The 27,980-nt window shown below is 42.1% G+C and overlaps 2 protein-coding genes across 2 annotated transcripts; one reads left to right on the top strand and one right to left on the bottom strand.

Moving 5' to 3' along the window:
- Positions 1–1,528: 1,528 nt before the first annotated feature.
- On the bottom strand, positions 1,529–22,457 carry NDUFA13 (NADH:ubiquinone oxidoreductase subunit A13). Its single transcript, XM_003760739.4, has 5 exons — positions 22,286–22,457; positions 10,040–10,118; positions 2,873–2,944; positions 2,245–2,314; positions 1,529–1,705 (listed from the first exon to the last, which is right to left on the bottom strand). The coding sequence occupies exons 1-5, from the start codon at positions 22,377–22,379 to the stop codon at positions 1,586–1,588; spliced, it is 435 nt and encodes a 144-aa protein (XP_003760787.1). The 5' UTR covers positions 22,380–22,457; the 3' UTR covers positions 1,529–1,585.
- A 776-nt stretch (positions 22,458–23,233) lies between these two features.
- TSSK6 (testis specific serine kinase 6) lies at positions 23,234–24,762 on the top strand. The gene has a single exon (XM_003760740.4). It carries the CDS (start codon positions 23,421–23,423, stop codon positions 24,237–24,239), a length of 819 nt encoding a protein of 272 aa, XP_003760788.2. The 5' UTR covers positions 23,234–23,420; the 3' UTR covers positions 24,240–24,762.
- Positions 24,763–27,980: the final 3,218 nt, after the last annotated feature.

Genomic DNA, 27,980 nt, shown 5'->3' with positions numbered 1-27,980 from the left:
AGTTCCTTCTTAGTCAATGTTAGGCCCACTCTTGGGCAACCCCTGGTCCAACTACAACATGCAGCAGGTTTTCCTCCGTAGCGGGCACCCTGCACCCAGCCTCACTTCCCAGGCACCCCCTTCTCTAATGGTGAAGAGACCTCTCATGGTTTGAGGAAAAGTTGTGCTTTCCTAGGAAAGAAGAAGACATTATCTTAGACTTCCGCCAGAGCCCCAGCTACCCCCCCCAACCCTGGTACTTGTGTTTGCTTTCTAAGAAGAGCTTTGTTGGGTCCTGGCTTCCTCTAAGCCTTCTACCGATCAGGAGGCATGGGGATGTGACAGCAGGAAAAAAGCAGGATTGAACCCCAAGACTCTCATCTTAGCATCCACAGGCCTGAGAGCAGCTGCCAGCTCTGCCCTAACATACCGGTTTGCCTTTGGCAAAGCCACCTCCCTTCTCTGAACCTGTCCATTCTGCTGGGAATGCAGGGCTGGGCCAAGGTCATTTCTAAATGCCCGTCAGACTGGTTCTGGTCTTTACGACCCAGAAGGCCTGCATACAAGATGGGATCCTCCAAATGACACAAGCAGGCTTAGGGCCCAGCCCCCTTCTCCTCTGCCCAAGTGACATAACAGAAATGCCTTCCACCTGCAGCTGCCTCCCACAGTACTAAGGCTTCTGGATCTGAAAAACCCAGAAGGGCAGAAGAAACTCTTAATTCTTCCCCCCCAACCAGACAGAAGAAGTGGTGGTCACCTTACACAAAGGTGAGTGAAGGGAGATCACCTACCCAAAGAGTGTCAGGGTCAGGACCACCCCTAGTGTAGGAGGTAAGAGATCCCACTAGCAGGATGCCAAAGTCCCACAATCTCTGCCCCAGCAGTGAGATGGGGAAACTAAGTTATCCATCCTCCATATTCTCCAAAGGCAGGTACTAGGAGCATTAGAAATATTGGGGAGGAAGGGTGAGGGATTTAGGTCAAATTGGGTCAATGTTTGGGGAACAGAGGTAAGGGTGGCAGTAATGGGAAAATCCATTTGTGGTTATGACCAAAAATTCATACAGGAAAAGGATGCGCATATGACTGGGAATAAGGTCACTCTGCAGCTAGTGAACTCATGTGCCGTGGCTAAAGATTCCAGCCCCGTAGAGTTAGATCTATGACAGGGCTGAGGGACTAGGGATTATCAGCTAGCTTGCCAGAGGTGCTTCAGACAAACCTTACACATGCTGAAAGAGGTTCCCTTGAAGCTACTACAATGGGAAGACCAAGACTAAGCGGAGAGGGATAAATAAAAGTGGGGGGAGACTTCTCTTTCGCTGCCTTTAAACGAGGGAAGCCCAGTTTGTTTGTTTTTTATTCGTCAGCATGACCAGTGTTTCGTCTGGAGAAATATTAATGATGACTCCAGGACTGAGAAAATATGGTCCCTGGGGAAATGGGAGGCTCATGTTCCTACCACAAGAACAAAGCAAGTATAGACCCTTAGATGGACAGATGACCCTCCCTGTCCCCAACACACACAGACACAGACACATACACACCGATTTCTAAGGAAACTTTTAATCTCTCCAGGGGATGAATAGGCCCTGGCACATCTTTACATGTACCATGTGAAGCCATAGTTAGCGTGGACTCTCTCCTCATTGGTTCGTAGACTGTACAGCTCACCCAAGGTTGGAGGCACCCATCGGGTGGTATGGAACACAGACTCACCCACCTGAAGAGAAAGAGCCATTATTGTGAGTCCCACACCTCCATGGAGGAAGACTGGCCCCCCAGCAAGGGCTGCTCACATGTGAGTCTGTGCCCACCAAACTCAGGGGAATATTAGCAGCTTGTGGCCCCAGGAGACACCAACTACTAAATCTATGACCCTCGGCCTCCTCCCCAGCTCTCAGCTCCTAACTCCTTTGCCCTTCTCTCTTACAGCTGTTAAGGAAAAAGAGCAAATCGGGTTGGGAATCCTAAGACCCAGTCCTAACACCTCCACAAAAACTGCAGTGTGATCCTGGGCCACTCCTTTCTGAGTTTCCTCTTCTGTAAAATAATATTAACAGAACAGAATGACAAGATGGAAGGGCCTTTAGCACCCAGAATGTCAGACCTGGGAGGGAGTTTAGAGATATTTTTTGATCCCACTGTTCTGTAAAAAGACACTTGGAGTCCACAAAGAATAAAGCATTTGTACAAGATCACAATGTTCAATTAGGATCCCGCTTCTAGATCCTCCCTCCCCCTATTAAAGGAGCCACCAACCTTCCAGCCAGGAACATCTTTCATGATTATAGCCTCCTCCTCCAGGTTCTGTCTCAACATACGCAGCTTCCTTCAGATAAACATAAAACAGTTAGAAGCCCCACACTAACACCGTATTGCTGATCCCTTAAAATGATCTGTGTGGGAAAGAGAGGAGGAATTGGTAGAGAAAAGAGTGTCTAAAGCTTGTCTTGCTACCTGTTCTCTGTGGGAAAATTTTGTTTCCTGAGGTAGGCAAGTGGAATCTAAATCCCTGTTCTCTGGAAGTCCAGAAGTTCAGAAAGAATTTACTTTTGTATTTCCCAGCCCCGTTCCCTTTCTGTGGCTACATCCACACAAAAGAGAGAAAACAAAACCATTAAATCTGGGAGTCTCATGCTAACTGAAATAAAAATCTCAGAACTGGTTGGACAAATGGAATCAAAGGCAAAATAACTGACAGATAGTGGGCACAGATTCATTCCAAGAGAGTAACAACAGATAAGGCCCAATGTCAAGCCCACTCCTTATAATAGCCACCACACATTGGGTCTTGGGTCAGAATCCTCCCACACTCGTGGAGAGACCCCCTTCACTAGCCTCCCAGTCCCGGGGGCACCTTCTAACCCCAGCTCCAAGGGATTCCTACCTTCGATCCTCCTCTGCCTGCAACAGCGGCATCAATGCAATCCGGGCTTCCAGGTCTTCAATCAGCCAACGTCTGGAGCAAACACAGACAGTTAGGGGCTAAGGGCTGCCACATAGGCTCAGGGAAGGCCTAAATCCTGAGAGCCAAAGCTAGGCTGGAGCAGACACCCCACCCAGCCACATCCCCCATTACCCAATAATTCTCCAAAGCCACTGAGGAGGAAGTGATGTCACTTAGCCCTCCTAACCAGGAAAGGCTCTGGAAGCCCATTACAGCAAATCTGGGGGAGGAGGGAAGGAGGACTAATTCCAAGAGACTGTATAATGATGAAGTCAAAACAGATGATCGATGACATCCCTTCCAACTTTGCAGATCCCCAGAGACAAGTGAGCTCTCTCCTCCTCTCCCCATTTCCCATTTTCACTGATCTCTCTAAATGTGAATTCTTTGAGTGCTGAGGCTCAACAATTCTAAATGCTCACGTTATCCTGGAGAGCACACTCCATGCACAGCACCCATGGTCCTGTCATGGAGATGGTTCCAGGCCCAGCGCATCCCATCAGTTAAATAAGCAGGACAGACACCAAGATTCAGAGACAGGCTTAGTCTGTACATCAGCAATAAACACTCAAATGATATAAACAGGTGAGTTTTTCAGAGGAAGAATTCCAAGTTATCTATCAATAGCCATATGAAAATGTCCTTTTAAAGAAATTAAAGAAATTCAACTCACCTCTGGGATTTGTAAAGTTACCCCCCCAAAAAAGGGAGGGGGGAGAATAGGGGAAAAGGAAAAAGGAAGGGGAAAGGGAAGTAAAGAGAAAGGAAGGAAAAGGAAGGGAAGTAAAATACTGGAGGCGCGGTGGGAAAAAATTGTTGACGGAGGTGTTCATTTAGATCAGACATTCCAAAAAGAAATTTCGAACAATGCCCAAAAAGCTATTTAATTGCATATACCCTTGACCCAGCAATACCAATACTAGGTCTATTTGACAAAAAAAATCAAAGAAATAGGAAAAGGACCCATACATACAAAATAGGTGGCAGAGTGGATAGAGCACCAGACCTGGACAAAGAAGGACTATGTTCACATTTGACCTCAGACACTTTACTAGTTGTGTGATCCAGGACAAATCATTTCACTTCTGCTTGCCTCAGTGTCCACATTTGTAAAATGAGAATAATAATAGCACCAATGAGAGATAATAATTGCAAAGCACTTTTGGCACAGTGATATCACTATTAGGCATATAACTCAAGGAGACTCAAAACGGAGGAAAAATATTTATAGCAAATATAGTAAAATTCAAAAATGAATTGTATTTATTTTTTGTCATTACACTCCCTACGTTTTCACTGTTCTCTGTCCCCTTCACTTCTTAAACTAAAGAGGAGGAAAAACAAATTCAATAAAACTAATGTATCAAAAAATTCTGCCCTGGTTTGCAGATTCCATATACATGGAAATATTCTATAAATGATGCAAGAGAAGTAACTTTTCATGTATCTTCTTTAAAACCAAACTTAGTTCTTTCTACTTTACAATATTTAGTTCCAATTATTTTGTGGTAGTACTACTGACCTTATTTGACTCCACTGTGTACACTGTTTTCTTGACTGCTAATTTCATTTTGCATAAATTTATCTATGCCCCTCCATATTCATCATATCCATATTTCTTAATAGTTCATTACATTAACATACCACAATTTTGTTTAGCCATTCCCCAATCAAGGGGCACCTCTCCCTTGTTTCCAGTTTTTTGCTACCATTGAAAGTGCTGCTATATAAATATTTTGGTATTTATGGAGCCTTTTTTTTTGTTAACGACCTTCTTAGGAAATATCTAGCAGTGAAATCTCTGTGTTAAAGAACATGGATATTTTAGACACTTTGTTCACATAATATTTCAAATGGCTTTCCAGAAAAGAAATCAGCTCCACCAAAATGCATTAGAGCTGGGGACAGTGTAGCCTCCACCCTGGAAACAAAATCCTATCTTAACAAAGAGTTAAAAGCCAAGTAATAGAATAGGAAAATGAGCAGGCAACAGAGAAAGTTTCTGACCATAGAAAGTTACTATAGTAACAAGGAAGATCAAAACACACACTCAGGAGAAGAAAAGTGAAAGCTCCTACATCCAAAGCCTCCAAGAAAAATAAGACTTGATCTCATTCAAAAGGGATTCTGAAAAGCAATAAGAGATACAGGGGGAAATTAGGAAAAGAATTGAGAGTAGTGCAAATGGAAATATAAAAATATAAAATAAAAAATGGAAAAATAATGAGGAGAAGAATGCCTTAAAAAGCAAAATTGACCAAATGGGAAAGGAGATACAAAAGCTCACCAAGAAAAATAATTCATTTAAAATTAGAATTAAGCAAATGGAAGCTAATGACTTTAGGAGAAATCAAGATACAATAAAGCAAAACCAAAAAAAATGAAAAAATAGAAAATAATGTTAAATATCTCACTGGAAAAACAAGTAACCTGGAAAATACATACAGGAGAAATAATTTTCAAATTATTGGTCTATCTGAAAGTTATGATCAAAAAAAGAGCCTGGAAATCATCCTTTCAAGAAATTATCAAAGAAAATGTGGAAATATGTTTAGAAGAACTGCACATGTTTAACCTATATTGGATCACTTGCTGTCTAGACAAGGAGAGAGAAGGGAAGGACAAAAATATGGAACAGAAGATTTTGTAAGGGTGAATACTGAAAACTTATTTTTGCGTTTTTTGAAAAATAAAAAGCAATTATTATAAAAATAAATTTTAAAAATTATAGACTGGGGGGGAAGAATTTATCAAAGAAAACTGTCCTAATATTCTACAACCAGAGGACAAAAAAGAAATTGAAAGATCACCTCCTGAAAGAAATTACAAAGTAATTCTCCCAGGAATATCAACAGTCGAATTCTGGAACTCCCAGGTCAAGAAGAGGATATTGTCAGGATAACACAAAATTTAGCAGCTTCTATAGTAAAGGACTAAAGGGCCTGGAATATGATTATTTTAAAGAGCAATAGAGCTAGAATCACAATCAAGAACCACCTACCCAGCAAAAGTGAGCATAATCCTTCAGGGGAAAAGGTAGAAATTCAATGAAATAGAGAATTTCCAAGCATTCATAATTAAAAGACCAGAGCTGAATGGAAATTTTGGTTTTCAAATACAGGATTTGGGAGAAGCCTAAGGAGGTAAACAGGAAAGTGATATCAAAAGAGACTTAATGAGGTTTATCTGTGTATATTCCTACGTGGAAAGACACTTATAACTCATTTGAACTTTCTCATTATTATGACAGAAGTATATCTAGAAAGAGGACCAGATATGCATTGAATATGAAGGGATAATATCTAAGAAAAAATGAAATTAAAAGGTGAGAGAGGAATGTACCAGAAGAAAGGGAAAAGGAGAGGTGGAATGGTGTAAATTATCTAATATAAAAAGCATGAAAAAGCTTTTACAGTGGAGGGGAGGAGAGAGAGAAGAAGGTAAGAAAGGGAACTTTCCACTTGTCAGAAGTGACTGAAAGAGTAAATAATATACATATTCAATATGGGTATAGAAATCTACTTTAGGGACAGCCAGATGGCACAGTGGAAAAGAGGCCCTGAAATCAGACGGACCTGAGTTCAAATCCAGCCTCAGACACTTTTTCTAGCTGTATGACCCTGGGCAAGTCATAACTCCAATTACCTTGCAAAAAAAGAAAGAAAAGAAATCTATCTTACCCTGCAGGAAAGTTAGAAGGGAATGGGATTAATGAAAGAGGGAAGGTGATAAAAGAAAGGGCATATTGGGGGGAAAAGGGGGTGGTCAGTAACAAAACTCTGGGACAGGGTGAAAGAAGAAAGAAAAATGGGGGGAAATACAGTTAACAATAGTAATTGTAAAAAAAAATTTTAAATCTAGTTTCTCTGATAAGGTCTCATTTCTCAAACACAGAAACTGAGTCAAATTTATTAAAATAATAATAATAATAATAAAAGCCATGACCCAATTGATGAGTGATCAAAAGATATGACTTATGACTAAAAGGCTATAAATTCAATGCATATCCTTTGACCTAACAATGCCACTATTAGGTATGAATACCAAAAGAGATTTTAAAAGAGGAGAGGAGGAAGAAAAAGGACGTATATGTACAAAAATATTTATATCAGTTCTCTTCTCGGGGCAAAAAATAGAAAATTGAGAGGAATGCCCATCAACTGGGGAATGGTTGACTAAATTGTGGTATATGATTATGATAGAATGTTATTGTAATGTCATTGTTCTATGGAAAATGAACTCAAGCAAAGTGAAATGTACAATTTCAAAGTAATGACAATGTTCTAGGATGATTTTGCTATTCTCAGCAGTACAATGATCACAACTACTCTGAAGGTCTTATGATGAAAAATCCTATCTATACCCAGAGAAAGAACTGTTTGTATCTGAAGACAGGATGAAGTATACTTTCTCTCTCTCTTTATTTTACTTTATTTTTCTTGAGAGGTTTTTTTTTTCTTTATTTTGGAGGGTTTTTTAGGATGAGAGATCTATCTTTTCTTTCACAACGTGACTTTTGTGGAAATGTTTTACATAACTTTACATGTGATTTCTTAATTATGGGGGCTGGAGGTGAGGATAAGGAAAAGAATCTAGAATTCAAAAGTTTTAAAAAACAAATGTAAAAAAATTGTTTTAAATGTAACTGGGATAAAAATATTAAATAAACAGATAAATGAATGAATAAAAAATTAGTAAGATGCCCTCCAGTTACTTTTCTTTGCAAATGACAATTAGCTTAAACACTGCAATCTTAGATATATACAGCAGACAGATAATAGTCTAAATAAAGAATTACATAGGAAAAAGAAAACTCATTAAATTATTTGTAAAATTTCATGATGCTTTCAATAACCCCAAGCTTCTTATTAAAAAGAAAAACACATTTTTTAATACCAATATTTTTCTGATGATGACTATAAATCACGGCAAACAATAATCTTCCCTATATCTTCCCTTTAAAAAAAATAAAAATAAAAAAATAAATGCCCTCCTTTCTAAAAAAAAAATAGTACAATCAAACAAAACATATCCACATTTTGGCCTTGTCAGAAAATGAATGTCTTTCTCTAATTCTGATTTTAATAATTCTATCTTAAAAGGTAGGAGTCAGTTAGTATGAGATTCATCATATGGCTAATCATTGCAATGATTGTAAAGCATTCCTTTACAATGCTCTAACTAATGTAAAACTGTTTTTTCTAGTTCTACTTATTTACTCTATATAAGTTTTCTCAGGTTTTCTCATTCCTTTCACAGTCTCTTATAAAACAATCATATTTCATTACACATATCACAATTTGTTCAGCTGATCTTCAATTGAGAAACTCCCTCTGTTTTAGTTTGTTACAACAAAAATGCTGATAATAAACATTGTGTACATCTGGATAATTTCTGTCTTTCTTTGATTTCTATGAATTATAAGCCTATTAGTGAACTGGATTAAAAGATATGAATCCAAATTGGAGTTCCAAATTGGGAAGTTACTATTTCAAGAGTCTATGAAAACCCAGCAAATGTAATGGCAAAAGGTCCACTTCAGACCTTTTTAACAATGAGCAGGGTTATCCTGATCAGAGGCAATGGCACAGCGATGCCTAAACAGAGAATACATTCTGTAAAAACTCTGATCTTGGCTGTCATGGTAGTTGACTTGAATGATACTGAAATACCATATCCAGAATAACTTCAACTGGACCAGTAGTCAATGCTATTGCAATTACCTTTTATCTCCCTGCTCCACCCTTGGTTGTATATTTGTGTACATTCTTTCTTGATTTTAGGTTAATGAGTATGGGAGAAAGAATACATTAAGTGACTTGCTCAAATATATAAGTGACTTGTCTGAAACATAATTTGAACTCAGATGAATCTTCCTGATTTCAGGCTCATTGTGCCCATATTGGTTTCTGCTATCTTATCTCAATAAACACAATTTTTTGATGTTTAAAAAAAAAAGTATGAACAGTCACAAGGACAAATCTCTTGGGGGAAGAAACCCAATATAATGTATTCGCCCATTACAGGCAGATTAAAAACCATCTGAGATTTTGCCACATTGATCTTTCAAAGGCAAACCCTATGACTGGCATGAGGAATGTTACTGAAGAGAAGCAGCTGTCCTTAGTTACAGGGATCATATACACAGGACCAGTAATAATACCTCTGACAATTACTGTGTAACACAGAACGGCATCGCAGCTCCTATGTGCAGATTAATGATGAATCTGGTTCTCAATCTTTAACTATCCCACAGGACATTAGCTTATCAGAAGGTTTGCGATTACCTCCAATGAGCAACAAACAGCGTGTCATTTGAACATTGGTGGGCCATGGAAGACATCGGCAAAATTCTATTAGTTCTGACCTCAAAGAGAATGTTTAACTATCCAGTCCTGTTCTCTCCAGACCCCATATAGCTCAAGTCAGTGGTCACTCCCCATAAATCAGTATAAAGATCAGATCAGTCTCACCCTCAAGGCACAAGTCAGCCATTTGGTCCATTGGGAGGAACTGCCATACTTCAATGTGTTCCTCACTACTGGATTAACGAATGATAAATTCCAGCTGTACATGCTTCTCTGTTAACAGGAGGAACTATTGGCAAAGCAGGCAAAATGGCATTTCTCAATAACCTAGTTTTTATAGACCAGGGCCTACTGGACTAGCAAAGAAGGCAGAGCATCACAGGAATGGGACAAGAGATCTAAGCCCATTATGACAAAGTAATAATCTATTTATGAACAACCTAAGGAACATGACACAGAATATGCCATTTCCATTTAAAAACAGACCCTCTTATTAAAGGAACCATCTTGCATCACTCATAATGGGCAATGGGTAATTCTAAATGATGGATGATGATATGGCCCCACATTATCCATTATTCAATCAACAGCAACTAGGAATTCCCTCAGAAGTCTTGGTCCTCCAGACCAATTAACTCCCAAAAGTCAGCCTCCGGACTCTTAAAAGAAAACAAACTCTGCATTCAATGTAAAGTAGATACCATTCCTCCACAGACATATGTACTCAAGGATTTTTGATCACACAACTTCCAAAGCACGCTGTATAAGCACTGCAGGCAAAGGAAGATGGGGACCATACCTTCTCTGTCGGTTCCACTTCATCACACCCCAGTGGCCAAACAGCAGCGTCCCAATGCCGATGGCAAACATGCTATAGCCTGGAAGGGAAAAGAGAGCAAGGAGAGGCATGGAATGGATACTGGTCTTCATATGAGAGCCCAAGGCAGGCAGGCAGATGTTTCTGTCGACATGCCTTTGGCTCATAAAGGAAGAAGATGTCTTAGAATCACAGTATCATGACACATGAGCCCTTAGAACATATAAAATAATGATCTATTTGTATAGAAGGGCCGTAGAATAGAAAATACACACATATCAGAGAGAAACAAGAACTTAGTATAGAAGGGTCCTTAGAACATACAAAATACTGTCAGAGGAGGACAAGATCTATTAGTAGAGAAGGACCTTAGAACATAAAATACATATCAGTAAAGAAACAAGACCTTAATACAGAATGGCTCTTAGAAAATCACAAAATAAATGTTAGAGGGGGACAACTTCTTAATTTTAAAATGTTAATTTACACTTTAAGGTTACAAAATGATTTCAACATATTTCTCTCTCATTTGATCCTTATAAATCTCAATATGGATAGTGAATTTTTTTTGGACTAGTGTTCTTACGTGTAGAAAACTTCCAGCACATAAAATTCCCTCCACTGAAGCAAATCAGCACTTCATCTCTATTTTAAGATGTCTGAAACTCTTTTAAAAAGCTGATTAACTTGCTCTATTTATATGAAAACTGTTAGAATTTGTCAGGGGCAAGACAGGAACCCAGGTCTTGTTGATGCACTAAGCTTACTCTTACATGAAGTAAATTGTCTCTGCACCTTTGCATTGAACTAGATATGTGGGCAAAGTAGAGAGACACCCCCTCAAAAAAAAAAAATCAATGAATCAAGTCAGAAAGTTGAATTCAGCTCTGGCCTCAGATACACTGTAACCTTTCTGGGCAAATCACTTAACCTGTCTGCCTCAGTTTTCACAACTGTAAAATGGGGGTAATAACCTGGGGCAGTATCTGACCCAGAGGGTCGTTGTGAGGATCAAATGAGGTAATATTTGTAAAGTATCTGGGGCACACAAAAGACACTCCATAATGTTAGCTATTATATCATCATCATCACATTTATCATCAGTTATCTTCCAGCCCTGGAATGTACTCCCACCTCCCTTCCACCTCTTAGAATCTTCCCTTTCTTTCAAAACTCTGCTCAAAGAACACCTACATGAAGCTTTTCCAGTTCTCACTAGCAGCTAGTGAGCCCTCCAACCAAATATTTATCCTGAAATTATATCACATAAACTTACTTATATACATTGTCTCCTCCAACAAATTCTAGGGGTTTTAGGGGCAAGAGTGTTTTGTTGTTTTTGTTTTAGCCTTGGCAAGCCCAGTGCCTAGCAGCACCAAACCTGGAAACTGAGACAAACACAATAAAATGAGTCAAATTTGTCAATGGTTGCTTATTTAGTCAGATTCTCACTTCTGGGTCAAGGCAATACTGATCAGAATAGGATCTTTTATTAGCTCTGTTTTCCTAAACTGGGCCAACTCAGTGGCCCGGCAACTCTTTCCTCCTAGGGTATTCCTCATTGCCTCTTGTCTTATCACAGACACCCAACTCAGGACACCTCAATAATGGAACCACAACCTCAGTTTCAGGCTCCCCAAGACAGGGGACCAACATGCTTCACTACTCCCAACAATAACTGTATGTGGACTAATTGGTCCCTATTTAACAGATGAGGAAATCGGTTGGGGGATAGGGAAAGGGAAGCAAAACCTTCTTGGGAAAGGACAAGATAAGAACAAATGAATCAAAACAGCTCAACATCCCTTTAAATTAATATCAACCATTAATAACACTAATAACTTTGGCTTCAGTCATTCAAACAGATCTGATACCAAATTGTATTAGGTGCTTAAGCATATCTCTTGATCCTGTTCAGAAGAGCACAGGCCACTTATCAAAAACTTTGCTCAAAGAATTAGAAATTGAGGGGACACCCATCAACTGGGGAAGGGCTGAATAAACTGTGGTATATATGCTTATGATGGAAAACTGTTGTGCTATAAGAAATGATGAGCAGGGTGCTTTCAGAAAAACTTGGACAGACTTTCATGAGCTGCTGCAAAGTGAAATGTATTGTGTATAAAACAACAGCAATACCATAAGATTGACCCTAAATGACTTAGCTATTCTCAGCAATACAATAATCAAGACATTTCTGAAGGACTTAAGATAAAAATGCTATACATACCCAAAGAAAGAACTGATGTGTCTGAATTCAGACTAAAACATACTTTACTTTTTTACTTTATTTTTATTTGGAGGGGTTTTTTGGGTCTGTGTTTTCTCACAACATGACTAATATGGAAATGCTTTCCATGATTCCACATATATAACCTATATCTAACTGCTTGTCTTGAGAGGGGGGAAAAGGGAGGAGGCAGAAGATATGGAACTTAAAAAGTTCCAAAAACTAAAATGTTAATTTTTTTTTTTTAACATATAATGCAGGGAAAAGAAAATACTAAATAAACTAAATTAAAAAAAAAAAAAACTTAAAACAAAAAAAACCTTTGCTGAAAGATAGGTTACATTTATAAGGTCCACTTCTCACCTATCTAGTAAATTCATCAAAAAGAAAAGCAAGTTGGCGTTATTTGGTTACTCTTGTTGTTTTACTTGCTTCCCAATTCTCTCTTTTTAAAAAAGAAGCTTGGCTGGTAACTTTTGATTTTTACATTATAATCGTCTCCAAACAAACCTCCTACATTAAAAAGCAAATCACTCTCCTTATATAAGTCTGATAAGTCAGTTTTATTTCCATAATTCCATCTTCTTAAAAAGGCTTTGTTTTTGGCCTTAGTGCTCCTGACTCCCTGATCGTGTACTCTTATAATCATCCTAATTCAGTGGTGTCAAACTCAAATAGATCCCTGCAGGTCACAAATTGAATTTTTAAAAAATCCCAAATTAACATTATATATGTTATATGTATTACTTATTTTAAAAAACATTTCTCAATTATATTTTAATTCGAATTCAAGCTATCCTTGAGAGTTTTGCGCCTAACACCTGTATTAAAGCATCCTATATCCTTGTTTTCCTCCTCTGAATTTTTCAATCATGTAAATTATTTGATGAGTATCATCTACCCAACACCACTTCATCTTTTTTAAAATAACTTTTTATTAAGTTATCAAACTGTGCATACCCTTTGATCCAGCAGTGTTACTACTGGGATTATATCCCAAAGAGATTATAAAGAAGGGAAAGGGACCTGTATGTGCACGAATGTTTGTGGCAGCCCTCTTTGTAGTGGCTAGAAACTGGAAACTAAGTGAATGTCCATCAGTTGGAGAATGGCTGAATAAATTGTGGTATATGAATATTATGGAATATTATTGTTCTACAGGATAGTTTACCTCTCAGACCTGTGGAAGGGGAAGGACTTTATGACCAAAGCAGAACTAGAGATCATTACTGATCACAAAATAGAAAATTTCGATTATACCAAACTGAAAAGTTTTTGTACAAACAAAACTAATGCAGACAAGATTAGAAGGGAAGCAATAAACTGGGAAAATATTTTTACAGTCAAAGGTTCTGATAAAGGCCTCATTTCCAAAATATATAGAGAATTAACTCTAATTTATAAAAAATCAAGCCATTCTCCAATTGAAAAATGGTCAAAGGATATGAACAGACAATTCTCAGATGAAGAAATTGAAACTATTTCTAGTCATATGAAAAGATGCTCCAAGTCATTATTAATCAGAGAAATGCAAATTAAGACAACTCTAAGATACCACTACACACCTGTCAGATTGGCTAAGATGACAGGAAAAAATAATGATGATTGTTGGAGGGGATGCGGGAAAACTGGGACATTGATGCATTGTTGGTGGAGTTGTGAACGAATCCAACCATTTTGGAGAGTAGTTTGGAACTATGCTCAAAAAGTTATCAAACTGTGCATACCCTTTGATCCAGCAGTGTTACTACTGGGATTATATCCCAAAGAGATTATAAAGAAGGGAAAGGGACCTGTATGTGCACGAATGTTTGTGGCAGCCCTTTTTGTAGTGGCTAGAAACTGGAAACTGAATGGATGTCCATCAGTTGGAGAATGGCTGAATAAATTGTGGTATATGAATATTATGGAATATTATTGTTCTGTAAGAAATGACCAACAGGATGATTTCAGAAAGGCCTGGAGAGACTTACACGAACTGATGCTGAGTGAAATGAGCAGGACCAGGAGATCATTATATACTTCAACAACAATACTATATGATGACCAGTTCTGATGGACCTGGCCATCCTCAGCAAGGAGATCAACCAAATCATTTCCAATGGAGCAGTAATGAACTGAACCAGCTACGCCCAGAGAAAGAACTCTGGGAGATGACTAAGAACCATTACATTGAATTCCCAATCCCTATATTTATGCCCTCCTGCATTTTTGATTTCCTTCACAAGCTAATTGTACAATATTTCAGAGTCTGATTCTTTTTGTACAGCAAAATAACGGTTTGGTCATGTATACTTATTGTGTGTCTAATTTATATTTTAATATATTTAACATCTACGGTCATCCTGCCATCTGGGGGAGGGGGTGGGAGGTAAGAGGTGAAAAATTGGAACAAGAGGTTTGGCAATTGTTAATGCTGTAAAGTTACCCATGCATATATCCTGTAAATAAAAGGCTATTAAAAAAAAAAAAAAAAAGGAATATTATTGTTCTGTAAGAAATGACCAACAGGATGATTTCAGAAAGGTCTGGAGAGACTTACACGAACTGATGCTGAGTGAAATGAGCAGGACCAGGAGATCATTATATACTTCAACAATAATACTATATGATGACCAGTTCTGATGGATCAGGCCATCCTCAGCAAGGAGATCAACCAAATCATTTCCAATGGAGCAGTAATGAACTGAACCAGCTACGCCCAGAGAAAGAACTCTGGGAGATGACTAAGAACCATTACATTGAATTCCCAATCCCTATATTTATGCCCTCCTGCATTTTTGATTTCCTTCACAAGCTAATTGTACAATATTTCAGAGTCTGATTCTTTTTGTACAGCAAAATAACGGTTTGGTCATGTATACTTATTGTGTGTCTAATTTATATTTTAATATATTTAACATCTACGGTCATCCTGCCATCTGGGGGAGGGGGTGGGAGGTAAGAGGTGAAAAATTGGAACAAGAGGTTTGGCAATTGTTAATGCTGTAAAGTTACCCATGCATATAACCTGTAAATAAAAGGCTATTAAATTTAATAAATAAATAAATAATAAGAAATTTTAAAAAAATAAAAAATAAAAAAACTTTTTATTTTCAAAATATATGCAAAGATAGTTTTCAATATTCACCCATGCAAAACCTTGTATTCCAAATTTTTTCTCCTTTTCCCCCCACCTCCTCCCCTAAACAGCAAGTAATCCAATATATGTTAAACGTGCAATTCTTCTATTCGTATTTTCCACACTCATCATACTGCATAAGAAAAATCAACTCAAAAAGGAAAAAAGTGAGAAAGAAAACAAAAAGCAAACAACAAAAAAAGATTAAAAAAAAACGATATTGTGATCCACATTCAGTTCTTTCTCTGGATGCAGATGGCTCTCTCCATCACAAGTCTGTTGGAATTGGCCTAAATCACCTCACATCCATCAGAATTGATCATCACATAATCTTGTTGTTGTGTACAATGTTTTCCTAGTTCTACTCACTTCACTTAGCATCAGTTCACCTAAGTCTCTCCAGGCACTTCTGAAATATCCTGCTGATCTTTTTTTATAGAACAATAATATTCCATAACATTCATATACCATAACTTTATCAGCCATTCCCCAGTTGATGGGCATCCCACTCAGTTTCCAGATCCTTGTTCACTACAAAAAGGGCTGATACAAACATTTTTGCATATATGGATCCTTTCCTCCCTTTTTATGATCTCTTTGGGATACAGGCCCAGTAAAGACACTGCTAAATCAAAGTCTGATAGCCCTTTGGGCATAGTTCCAAATTGCTCCCCAGAACGATAGGATCAGATCACAACTCCACCAATAATGTATCAGTGTCCCAGTTTTCCCACATCCCCTCCAACATTTACCATTATCTTTTCTTGTCATCTTAGTCAATCTGAGAAGTATGTAGTGGTATTTCAGAGTTGTCTTAATTTGCATTTCTCTGATCAACAGTGATTTAGAACATTTTTTCATATAATTAGAAATGGTTTTAATTTCCTCATCTGAAAACTGTTCATATCCTCAGCTGGAGAATGGCTTGTATTCTTATAAATTTGAGTCAGTCCTCTGATAAATGAGGCCTTTATCAGAACCCTTAAATCAGAAAAATGTAACTTTTTCTTAGTTTTCTGCTTCCCTTCTAATCCTGTCTGCATTGTATACTACCTTCATCTTGTCCACAATGACAGCACAGAGGGAGACTGCCTAATGCTTTGCTGAAAGGATCTATACACACATCTTTCAAAATTGACCTCCAGAAAGACTCCAAGGTCAAACAGCAGCAGATGTGGCAGGGCTTTGATACATCCTGGCTGCCTTGGAGAACTTTGGAGATGTCAGTTCATTTTCCACAGTCTCTTCCTCAGTATGGTGAGGAAAATAATAGCAAAAACATCAATAGCAATATTATGGAGATCAAAAGACATAATGGTCATTTTTTAAGACCAAAAAAAAAAAAAAAAAAAAAAAAGTTCCCCAAAAAAGTCATTCTTTTCTTCCTCATAGGTATTGTTTCTGACCTAACTTCTTTATTTTCATTCCTCTTGACTTGTAAAGTTTATGCCACAGAATCCTAGCTATCTTTTCTGTGAAATCTTTAAAAACCTATTCATCCCAAACTTAGGATATGAATCAGACTATATCTAGTTTTTCTGTTTCTAACACACATTCTTATTTGGAGAAGTGACTTCCTATATTAAAGCCTCCACCATATTTCTACTTCAGCAACTAATTCCTCTTTATTGGTCAGAACTGAGTCCAGAAAAGCAGCTTACCTGTTGTTTTATCTACCTTTTGAAGAATGAAATTTTATCATTAAGAGAAGTTAGCAATTCATCAGCAGCCCTACTTCTGGCAGAAAGAGCTTCGACATATATTTGAAACTATTCCATCCTATCTTACAGGCTAAAATCCTTCTCTATTTCCTCCCATTTAAGAAGTGTGTTGTCCATTACCCTGACAGTATCACTGTTTCTCCTTCTACTGATCCTGCTGGAAAGGCTCTCTACCAAACTTCTCCTCTCCTCTGGCTCCTGAAGGATTTCCCCCAAAATGCCTTTTTAAATATGTGACTCCTACCCTGAATCCTTTTAAAATGTATCCTGTTCTTTCTCAACAGGACATTTCCTTCCAAATCCAAATTTATGCTATGAGTCAAGCACCTAACTAAGTGCAGGGCAGCAAAGTGGCAAAGTGGATGGAGGACTGGGCGCCTAGATTCGGGAAGACATCTCCCCAAGTCCAAATCTGGTACTGCAGAAGCATCAGACATAACTGGAAATGACTTAATGAAAACTAAGCACAGGGAATTGGCAATATATGGAGAAACACAAAACCAGAAGTCCCTTGTTTTTGAAGAGCTTGTATTCCATCAAGTTAAGCATGTTCTTATTGTTCTTCAGTCACTTTCTTGGCAGATAACTGAAGCGGTTTGTCATTTCCTTCCAGAGCTCATTTGACAGATGAGGAAACTGAGGCAAACAGGGTAAGTAACCTGCCCAGGGCCACAGCACTCTGCACTATGGTGCCCCCCTAGCCACCCACAAAAGCAAATACAAAGTAGCTAACAGTAGCTAACAAGGCATACAGAGTAATTTCAGGGAACAGAGGTGGAGTGGGGGCATATCAGGAAAAGTCCTCCTGTGGCAGGAGGTGGCCCTTGAGCTGTGTTTTGAAAGGGGGAGGCGAGGTATTCTAAGAGTAAAATTGAACACAACGTTAAGCGCCCATTATGAGGAAAGTGCTGTGCTAAGTCTCTAGGGGGTACAGTATACCCCAAATGCACTGCTTCTCCCCCTAAACTCCACAAATGTCACTTGTAGTTGGGGAAATAAACACTAACATAGCATCTATTATGTGCCAAAAAATACACTAAGTACTTGTTACAAGAGTCTTTCATCTGACCCTCACAAAAACCCTGTGAAACAGGCTATTTATCCATATTTTACAATTGAAATAACCACAGAGTATGAGACTAGTCCAACCTTAAATGTCTGGCCCTTCCTCACTGTACCATGCACCTGTCTGGTGCACACAGGCCCTTTAAGAAACATAGGGTCGACAGTTCTGATGGATCAGGCCATCCTCAGCAACGAGATCAACCAAATCATTTCTAATGGAGCAGTAATGAACTGAACTAGCTATGCCCAGAAAAAGAACTCTGGGAGATGACTAAAAACCATTACATTGAATTCCCAATCCCTATATTTATGCACACCTGCATTTTTGATTTCCTTCACAAGCTAATTGTACAATATTTCAGAGTCTGATTCTTTTTCTACAGCAAAATAACGTTTTGGTCAGGTATACTTATTGTGAATCTAATTTATATTTTAATATATTTAACATCTACTGGTCATCCTGCCATCTAGGGGAGGGGGTGGGGGGGGGTAAGAGGTGAAAAATTGGAACAAGAGGTTTGGCAATTGTTAATCCTGTAAAGTTACCCATGTATATATCCTGTAAATAAAAGGCTATTAAATAAAAAAAAAAAAAAGAAACATAGGGTCGAGTTACAAAATGTAGGGGTCAGAAAATGATGACTTGTTATCATTAAGTATTTGATCTGCACACCTATTTTACATACATATATATCTGTGAAAATTTGGGGAGGAGAAAAGGAGTGGAAAAAACTTTAAAAGCTCTACTTTACTAAACACAACTGTACCTGTTTTGATTATCTTCAAAAAGTATTTAGGTTACATGGAGCTCTAAAGTCTTCCTTTCTAGCTCTGTCTATGAATATCTTCAGGTACATACTTTACCTTCAAGAACTTCATATCTCTTTTATTAAGGTCGGAGATCTATTTTTCTGTTACAACTTTACATTTATGGAAATGTTTTATATAACTTCATGTGTGGTTTCTTAATTGTGGGTAGGGTAAAGGGAGAGAAGTTAAAAAATTAAAAAAAAACAAATACCAAAAAAAAGTTTTGTTTTCAATGTAACTGGGGGAAAATATTAAAAAAATTTTTAAATTTTTTTTAAAAGAATTTTTTTATCTGTCTTCACTTTCAAAACCAAAATAACTTGAAATAGCTCTACTTCTCACTTCCAGTTTCACATCATAAAACTGCTTAATGGACTTTTTTGAAGTGGATATTCTACAGGCATCAATTAAGCTACAAAGAGAGCTCATTCCCTTTTGCCTAATCATACCTTCTGCCTAAACTTACATATTACTATGCAGGTACCATCACTGTTTCAATCATACAAGCTTGAAACTTAAATGTCATCCTTGACTCTGCACTCACTCTACCTGGCCAATCAGCTGCCAAACTTGTCATTTCTTTCTCCATAACATCTCTCACATAAGTCTCCTCTCTCTACTCATAGTTACCCATCAAAATTCAAGTCCTTCATCATTTTTCATCTAGATTATTGCAATAACTTCCTTCTTTATTGGTCTCCTTCCCTAGGTCTCTCTGCACCTCAATCCATCCTACACACAGCTGCCAAAATGATTTTCCTCAAATTCAGGTCTGACCAGGACATACAACCCTGTCTTAACACAACATAACACGATCTCTATTTCTCTATTTCCCTTCCCTTCCCTCTCTCATAATCAGAACTTATCTTACCTTTCTTAAACATTAAACACATTTGACTGTCCAGTCAAAGTGGCCTAAGAAAAGACCACCAGATTTGGTAATTACATCAATGGTAACTTTAGATTGATGTTTGGAATCAAGAGGACTAGAATGAAAAGTCATGAGTGAGAGAGGAGAGGAAATAGAGGCACCTGGTTTGGATGGCTTAAGAACTAAAAGGTGAAGAAAAAACAAGATTATAGTTAATTGGTGTGACAGAATCTAATGAAGATTTTCTAAGGATGAAGAGATCTGGGCACAGGCATTAGGGAAGTAGTTTGAAGATAACAGTAAAAAAACAAACAAACAAAAAAAAAACACTAGGTTGAAGACTATAGAGAGGAGGCTGACAAATGAGAAGGCAATTAGCTGGAGGGCTAAGGATAGGAACAAGGGCACCCAGGTAGAGATTAAGCCTTGGGAAGAGTAACCACCTCATTATCAGAGACTGGAAGAAAGGAAAGAAGAGGAGAGGATGATATCAGGGGGCTTTAAAAAGGAGTGGGGAAGAAGAAGAGAACTCCCAGCAAATGGCCTCAATTTTCCAAGTAAAGAAAGAGGTAAAGTTGTCATCTGAGAGAAGGTTTGGAAGGCCTGAGCAGAGATGATTTGCTATATCTTTAATGAGGATTGTGAGAGGATATCGATGAATAAGAAATAAAAAGGACTGCCCTCCTTCAGTGAGAACTCAGTTGAAGTTAGCTAACAAATATGAGCACAGTTCCATGACTCCTCTAGCTCCATTCAGCAGCAAGTAAGAGGGAAGGGGGTAAAGATAAGAGGGGTTTGCTTTAGAATGACAAGGGGCCTAAAGATTGAGATGAGCAGGGCAGAAAACTAGGAAGGTGGCTCTAAGTGGGAAAAAAAGAGAAACAGAGCTGCTGGGCAGCACAGCGGATGGAACATTGATCAGGGGAATCAGAAAGACTCATCTCCCTAAATTCAAACTGTTTCCCTGACCAAGTCACTAAACTCTGTGTCCATCTGTGTCCTTCAGACCCTCAGCTACAAAATGAACTACAAAAGGAAACGGCAGACTACCACCCCAGTATCTTTGAAAGAAAATGACTCAACAACAAAAAAGGAGAATGTTCATATACTACGGAGATAAAATAAAAATTGGGCAAACGGTGGATATTGGAAAGCAAGGAAAAATCAATGACGATTCCAAGGTAGAGAACACAGACAATTAGGGTTAAATCATTTTAAACAAAACTACAGGACATCCAGCTAGATACACTCAAAAAAGAAACGAGGGTTTGGTGGATCTGGGTGACATGTGCATAGAGATAACTAACAAAGTCAAATTTACCTCCTTAGGTTAAGATCTCAATTTCACTGGGCTTGCTCCTCAATGTCTAGCTAATGTTCTTATTATATTTAATGTATTTTCTCTTATGAATTACCGGTCTTTTCCACTGTCATGAACAACAATAGCATTTCTCTAGTGCTTTACTATCTCATTTGATTCTCACAACAGATGAGGAAACTGAGCCTGATTGATTAGGTCCTTGGCTCAGAGTTTACAGTTAAGTCTGAATCCAGGTCTTTTTTTTCCGGTTCACTTCCCCACCACTGCACCACCTGTTACTTATTTTGCCAACCTCCTATAGTAGGTAACTAGCTCGGCAAGATCCACATGTAGTCATCTCAGATGACTGGTAGATACAGTGAAAGAAGAGATGCACCGCAGGATGCAGAGACTGGGTAATAATTCCCAGGATTAGCTCTTAAATTGGGCATTATTGAGTGGCAGTGCAAAAAAATCTAAAAAAATGTGAAGGCAAAAGATCGAAACACAAAACAGTTATGTGACCTTGAATATGTAAATCACCCTCCAAGTCAGTTTCCTCACTTCATCAGTCGGTGGACCAAATGACCTCTAAGTACTTTTTCCAGTTTAAAAGTCTCAGAAATCTCCTTCCCATTTTCATTTCTGGTAAAAACACTTTTGTGAAAGACTCTAGGCAAAAAGGGGTTTTTGCCAGTTCCTAACTGTGAAGCTCCAGCCCCAGCCAAAAGCCCTATCTTAGAACCTGGGACTCATTCATCGCTGGGTTCCACGGGCCCCCTGCTCCCGACCCCGCCATTCAGCGCTCCAAGGTCGGAGAACGGGCGGGGGGAGGGTTACGGGGCTCAGGGGTGGTTGTTGGACGTCTCTTTAGGGGAGGGCGAGCTTGGGTGTGGACAATTCCAGGCATACACTCGCGCCCCCCCAAGCTGCCCAACCTCAGCGCCCCGACCCTTCCGCCGCCCTCCCCCTCCCCCTTCCCCCGCGACTGGGACCACCCGGCTAATCCGGCGTGACCGGAGTCCTCGGGCGGTTAAAAGAGCGGGGCGACCGTCCCCGGGAGACCTGGAAGAAACCGACCGCGCCCCGCCTTCCCCAGGAAGCACTAACCCGATATTCCCCGACGGGGTAAGTTCCGCTTGTAATCGATGGGGCCGTAGCCCCCTGGCGGGGGCATGTCCTGTTTCACCTTGTGCGCCGCCATGTTGCTGGCCCAAGGCACTTCCGACAGCAGAGGCCCTAGACTAAAGGACCCGGATGTAGCGTCAAGGGGCGCGATCTCGCGCCGCCATCCCAAGAGTGGCGGAAGTGCTGAAAGGGGCGGGCGCTCCATTTAGGGAACGTGAAATACGCACATGCATGAATGCATGCAGACACGCAGACACGCACGCACGCACTACGTACTCCTACATTCATACATACATACATCCGTACGTCCTCCGGCACTTCTCCAGGGTGCTCGGGAGGAAAGAGCTGGTCGGTAATGATAATGTCCGGCATCCATCTAGCTCATTAAAGTTTGCAAAGAACTTTCATCCGATTTGGACGTGGCTGGTAACTGGGTTAGGGGTTATAAGGGGTGGCCCAGAGCAGCCTCGGAGTTAAGAGTACCAGGGTTCTGGTCTCCAACTTGCACCATCGTTGACCGTGACAACCCCCCCAACACACACACAAACACAAAAAACGTCCCCTTAGTTTCCTCATCGGTAAAATAAGTCTTGCCAAGGTGACCCCCACTCGGAATCTGAAGGTCCGGCAGCTCCTGCCCCATCGCTTGCATCGTGCCTACTGAGGCCACCAGGGGGGGTCACCGCCTCAGAGTTGCCCTGCCTAGGGGGGGGGGGGGCGAGTCAAGCGAGGAGGGATGACGGTCCCCAACACCCCTCGGACCCCAATTAACAGTGGGAACCAGCCTCACTTACGTCCAACCAGGCTCCGGATCTGGGCGTCTCTCCATCCGTTACCCCAGCAGCATCTCTATCTCCCCAGGTGCGCTCCCTCCACCCACGTCACAAACCGGGCCCCGGCGTGCGGAGTCAGGAAACCTGCGGGAGCCTCTCTAAGGTCCGTGACGCCCCCAGTCACTTCACAAGGCGGAAATTGTTACCTGGGCGATAAAGGGCGGCGGGGGGCCCCGGGGCAGGAGTGGGCACATGGGGGTCAAGGTCTGTGGGTGCCAAGCGCCATGGGTTAAGCCCCAAATTGAAATTCGGAAAACCCTCCCGACGCTCTCGCCCCGTCCATCATGTCTGGAGACAAACTCTTGAATGAGCTGGGCTACAAGCTGGGCCGCACCATCGGGGAGGGGAGCTACTCCAAGGTCAAGGTGGCCACCTCCAAGAAGTACAAGGGCACGGTGGCCATCAAGGTGGTGGACCGGCGGCGAGCCCCCCCGGACTTTGTCAACAAGTTCCTGCCCCGGGAGCTGTCCATCCTGCGCGGCATCCGCCACCCACACATCGTGCACGTCTTCGAGTTTATCGAAGTGTGCAATGGGAAGCTGTACATCGTCATGGAGGCCGCCGGCACCGACCTACTGCAGGTGGTGCAGCGCAGCGGGCACATCCCGTGCGCCCAGGCGCGCGAGCTTTTCGGACAAATCGTGGGCGCCGTGCGCTACCTGCATGACCACCACCTGGTGCACCGCGACCTCAAATGCGAGAACGTGCTGCTGAGCCCCGACGAGCGGCGCATCAAGCTCACGGACTTCGGCTTCGGACGCCAGGCGCACGGCTACCCGGATCTCAGCACCACCTACTGCGGCTCCGCCGCCTACGCGTCCCCCGAGGTACTCCTGGGCATTCCCTACGACCCCAAGAAGTACGACGTGTGGAGCCTGGGCGTTGTACTGTACGTCATGGTCACCGGCTGCATGCCCTTCGACGACTCGGACATCGCTGGCCTGCCCCGCCGCCAGAAGCGCGGCGTCCTCTACCCCGACGGCCTCGAGCTGGCGGAGCGCTGCAAGGCGCTCATCGCCGAGCTGCTGCAGTTCAGCCCGTCCGCGCGACCCTCCGCCGGCCAGGTTGCCCGCAACAGCTGGCTCCGCGGCGAGGCTTGCTAGCGCCCACCCTCGCGGGGCCCCCCAATCTCCTCCTCCCCTCTTCCCAGGCTACCTTACCCTCACCCCCGACCCCGCGTAGGGGGAGCGGCACGAGGGCGCGTGGCGCCCAGGGGAGAGGAGCGGGAAGCTCTCCTGACCTCATCCCCTCCATCCCTTTTCTCCTTTTTCTCCCGCCCCCCCAGTCTAGGGGCGTGCGACAGGGGACAGCCCCTCCCCCCACAGGACCTAGCGGTAGTGGGGGGTTGGGGGTGGACGAGGGGTGGCTATAGAAAGGGGCATGACCAAGATGCTAGGGACAGAGCGAGGAAAAAAGGGGGGGTCCAGCCATTCAGGGAACCCGGAGGAATTGGAAGTGCCATCACCACGCCGGGCAGGAGGGAGATGCCAAAGCCGGCAGAGCCCCTACTCAAAGGTGGAGCGCAGTCAAGAGACCTCGAGGCGCCCCCCTCTGTTGGCCGAGACCGGAGCTGGCCCTCCCTCCACCCTGCTGGACCCGACAATAAACTCGCTCTCTTGCTAGCAACCCCTGACTCTGGTCACTGGGCCGGAAGGGGGCGGGGGAGGGAGCACACTCTAGGGCGGCGGGGCAGGGGCAGCGGCAGGAGAGAGTTTTGCCGCCCCACCCCCTTCTCTCTACGTCCGCCTTTCTACCCAACTCCAGCCTCTCCTTTCCAGACTGTTCTCCGGCCTTGGAGGAAAGCTTTTCCGGACCCCGCCCACGCCAGACTTGCCCTCTTACGGGCCGCGCTGGGAGCGGGGGGGGGCCAGCCGGGGGTAGGAAAGGAGTGGAAACTTACTGGCCAGGGGGGGAGGGGAGGGGGGGCGGAGTGACCTCAGCTAGGCTCTGTTCCCCAGGGCCCTGCCTGCCGCTCCTCCCGGGAGACTAGGAGCCCAGAAGCCAGATGCGAGGTGCTCAGGAGCGTAAGGATGGCTAATGGCAGGGCAGGCCGCCGGGGGAAAAAAAGGTGCTTGCTCCAGGTCTGGAGGCACTGGGGGAGCGGGGACTCAGAAGCCCTAAGCCGGGTAACCCCCCTCCGGGTTTGTCCCCGCCCTGGGGCCCGCCGCCGCCGCCTCGCTGCTCCACGTGTGCACATCTGCACTGAGAGCGCCGGCCTGGCTCCAGCTTGCGGGGCGGCGAGGCCCGGGCTCTCCCAGCTTGCGGGGCTGCGAGGCTCGGGCTCTCCCAGTTTGCGGGACTGCGAGGCCCGGGCCCCCAGCTTGCGGGACTGCGATGCCCGGGCCCCCAGCTTGCGGGGCGGCGAGGCCCGGGCCCTCCTCCCAGCTTGGGGGACTGCGATGCCCGGGCTCCCAGCTTGCGGGGCGGCGAGGCCCGGGCCCTCCTCCCAGCTTGCGGGACTGCGATGCCCGGGCCCCCAGCTTGCGGGGCGGGCGAGGCCCGGGCCCTCCTCCCAGCTTGGGGGACTGCGATGCCCGGGCTCCCAGCTTGCGGGGCTGCGAGGCCCGGCTCAGCTCCGACAGATGGTACAGGGCTTAGGGAGATCGCCCAGGACCTGTAACTCGCACAAGAAATGTCAGGGTGGGACTAGATCCAAGCTGCTCAGGCTGGGTCACGCTCCCATATGGGGCCGGCGCTGAATGTGGGAGTCGCGAAATTGTCGCTTAATACCAATAAATGTTTGATCCGTATACCCAGAGTCATACACAGATTTCTCCAGCGAGAAGGGGTCACGAATGGGATTTTTTTCTGAACCCTAATGGGGCAGCGAGGAAGGAGAAAAAAGCTCTGCAGGCAGCATTTGTGCTGCATCTCTGGGACGCTGCCAGCCCCGCTCAGGGGAGAGCCCTAGAATCCTCCATCCTGGCTAGAAAAGGGCAGAGAGCTAGGGCAGAAGGGAGGGATCCCCATGGCAACCAACAACTCACCATGTCACCGCTAGATATTTTATGGGACCTCTTCTGTGTTTAAGCAAGGCACAAGATGAGATCTGCTCCCTGCCCTCAGTCAATCAAGCACTAAATTATATATATTTGGGTACTATACTAAGTGTTGGAGTTAAAAATGCGGCCGTGGCAGTCCTTGACCTCCAGAAGTCTGAATTTTGCTGGGAAAATAGCACCTGGCTCAAAGGCCTCAATTTAGTAGCTTTTTACTCCCCACACTTGAAGCCCTCAGCTTGGCAAGGTATTGTAGTTCATACCTGTAGAACTCTAACCCAAAACTAATATATAAATAAGTAATATGTACTATGTATATATATATATATATAAAACATACTATACATTTTAATATAATATATAAATAAGTAAATGCATAATTGTATTGTGAATGTATAATAGATTTGTATAAAATAATGTCATATAGAATAATATGTTATAATGTAATATATTACATGTGCATAATTATACAGCTAATATATAAATACATAATGTAATTATATATAATAATAATAATGTAATGTATAAATAAATAAATGCATAATTACATAGTGATGAGAGGTACTGACTGGCAAAATTAGGAAAATCATCTTATTGGAGACAGCAGTAAAGTTGAACCTGGAAAGTGTGCTAGGGGGTTAAGAATCAGAGAAGTGAGGAGGAAAAACACTCCAAGCACAAGGACATAGGAGAAAGAAGAGGAAGGAGACCAAAGAACTATATACAGAGAACAGCAAGTAAAACTGGGTTAGCTGAAGCGTTATACAGCCAAGGGGAGTTTGTGATCCATAGGGTAAGATCTCCTGATACCAAGTTATGAAGAAGGACTTTTCATGCCAGAGAGTTAATTAAGCTTAATTAACTTAAATGCTTCTTGACTACTTTGTGATCTGATGTAGAAAAACATTGAGAATATGAAATTGTTGATCCTTGACAACTGATTAGATGGTGAGAAAAGATGGCGAATCAAGTTTGATGATTAGAAGTTTGATGATTAGTTTTCATCCCTGAACGTTTTGAAGAATGGTGGTTGTAATGTTCTCTCTAAAATGTAATGTTCTCTTGTTGGGTTTTCTTGGGGTCTCTGGGAGCAGCATTCAATAATCACCACAAGTACGGCCAGGAATTAAGGTCCAAATCCTTTATTGTCTCTTTCCAAGTCTTGTCTCCTTTCATGGGGCTCAATTAGCTTTCTTACAGTCCAGGTCCTTTATTATCTCCTTTCTGAGGCTTGGCAGCTTTCTGGAGAGTCTTTCAGTCTGGCCTTGGTTCTGAGAGCTTAAGCTCCTGCCGCCAGTCCTTTGCCTTCTCTCCAAATGTCTCTGAATCTCCCTGCTGAGGCTTCTAGCTTATAAGTTCCACACCGAGTACAAACCAATCATTATATCACTAGGAAACCATTATTTGTTGTAGGATTAAATCAATACTAAAGTAGATTTAACCATTGTCTCCTCAATTCCACTTAGTACCTTGTTTCAAATTCTGGCCCATAACATCTCCTTGTAGGATAAATTAATCATACTAAACCATGCGAAATAGATAACTATTGTCTCTATCAATTCCACTGACTTAGTACCTTGTAAGAATCCTTTGTTTCAAGTTCAGAGTTCTGGCCCATAACATCTGCCGCTTTCTTTTGTTTTAGAACATAGGTGGTCATGACCTCCCTGACTTCTCAAGGAGGTGAGAACCCCCAAAAAGGACGTGATCATGCCTTCCCTGACTGCTCAAAAAAGGGGTGAAAACACCGTAAAAGGAAGTGATCACGCCCTCCCTGTCCTGGAAGGGAGATGAAAACACCAAAGGAAATGGGAAATCAAATCAGATTAGTGGGTTTCTGAAGGG

The sequence above is a fragment of the Sarcophilus harrisii genome, chromosome 1 (genome assembly GCF_902635505.1).
Source record: "Sarcophilus harrisii chromosome 1, mSarHar1.11, whole genome shotgun sequence".
Taxonomy (NCBI): domain Eukaryota; kingdom Metazoa; phylum Chordata; class Mammalia; order Dasyuromorphia; family Dasyuridae; genus Sarcophilus; species Sarcophilus harrisii.
The sequence above is the reverse complement of the archived record's forward strand: the minus strand, read 5'-3'. Positions and strand labels throughout refer to the sequence as shown.

What these genes read in the sequence shown, in the direction of transcription:
- NDUFA13 (XM_003760739.4), bottom strand. Translation starts at nt 22,379, where the DNA reads ATGGCGGCGCACAAGGTGAAACAGGACATGCCCCCGCCAGGGGGCTAC. An exon ending in ACCCCGTCGGGGAATATCGG is followed by an intron (nt 10,119 to 22,285) that starts GTTAGTGCTTCC and finishes TTTCCCTTCCAG; the next exon opens with GCTATAGCATGTTTGCCATC. An exon ending in CAGGCAGAGGAGGATCGAAG is followed by an intron (nt 2,315 to 2,872) that starts GTAGGAATCCCT and finishes GTTTATCTGAAG; the next exon opens with GAAGCTGCGTATGTTGAGAC.
- TSSK6 (XM_003760740.4), top strand. Translation starts at nt 23,421, where the DNA reads ATGTCTGGAGACAAACTCTTGAATGAGCTGGGCTACAAGCTGGGCCGC.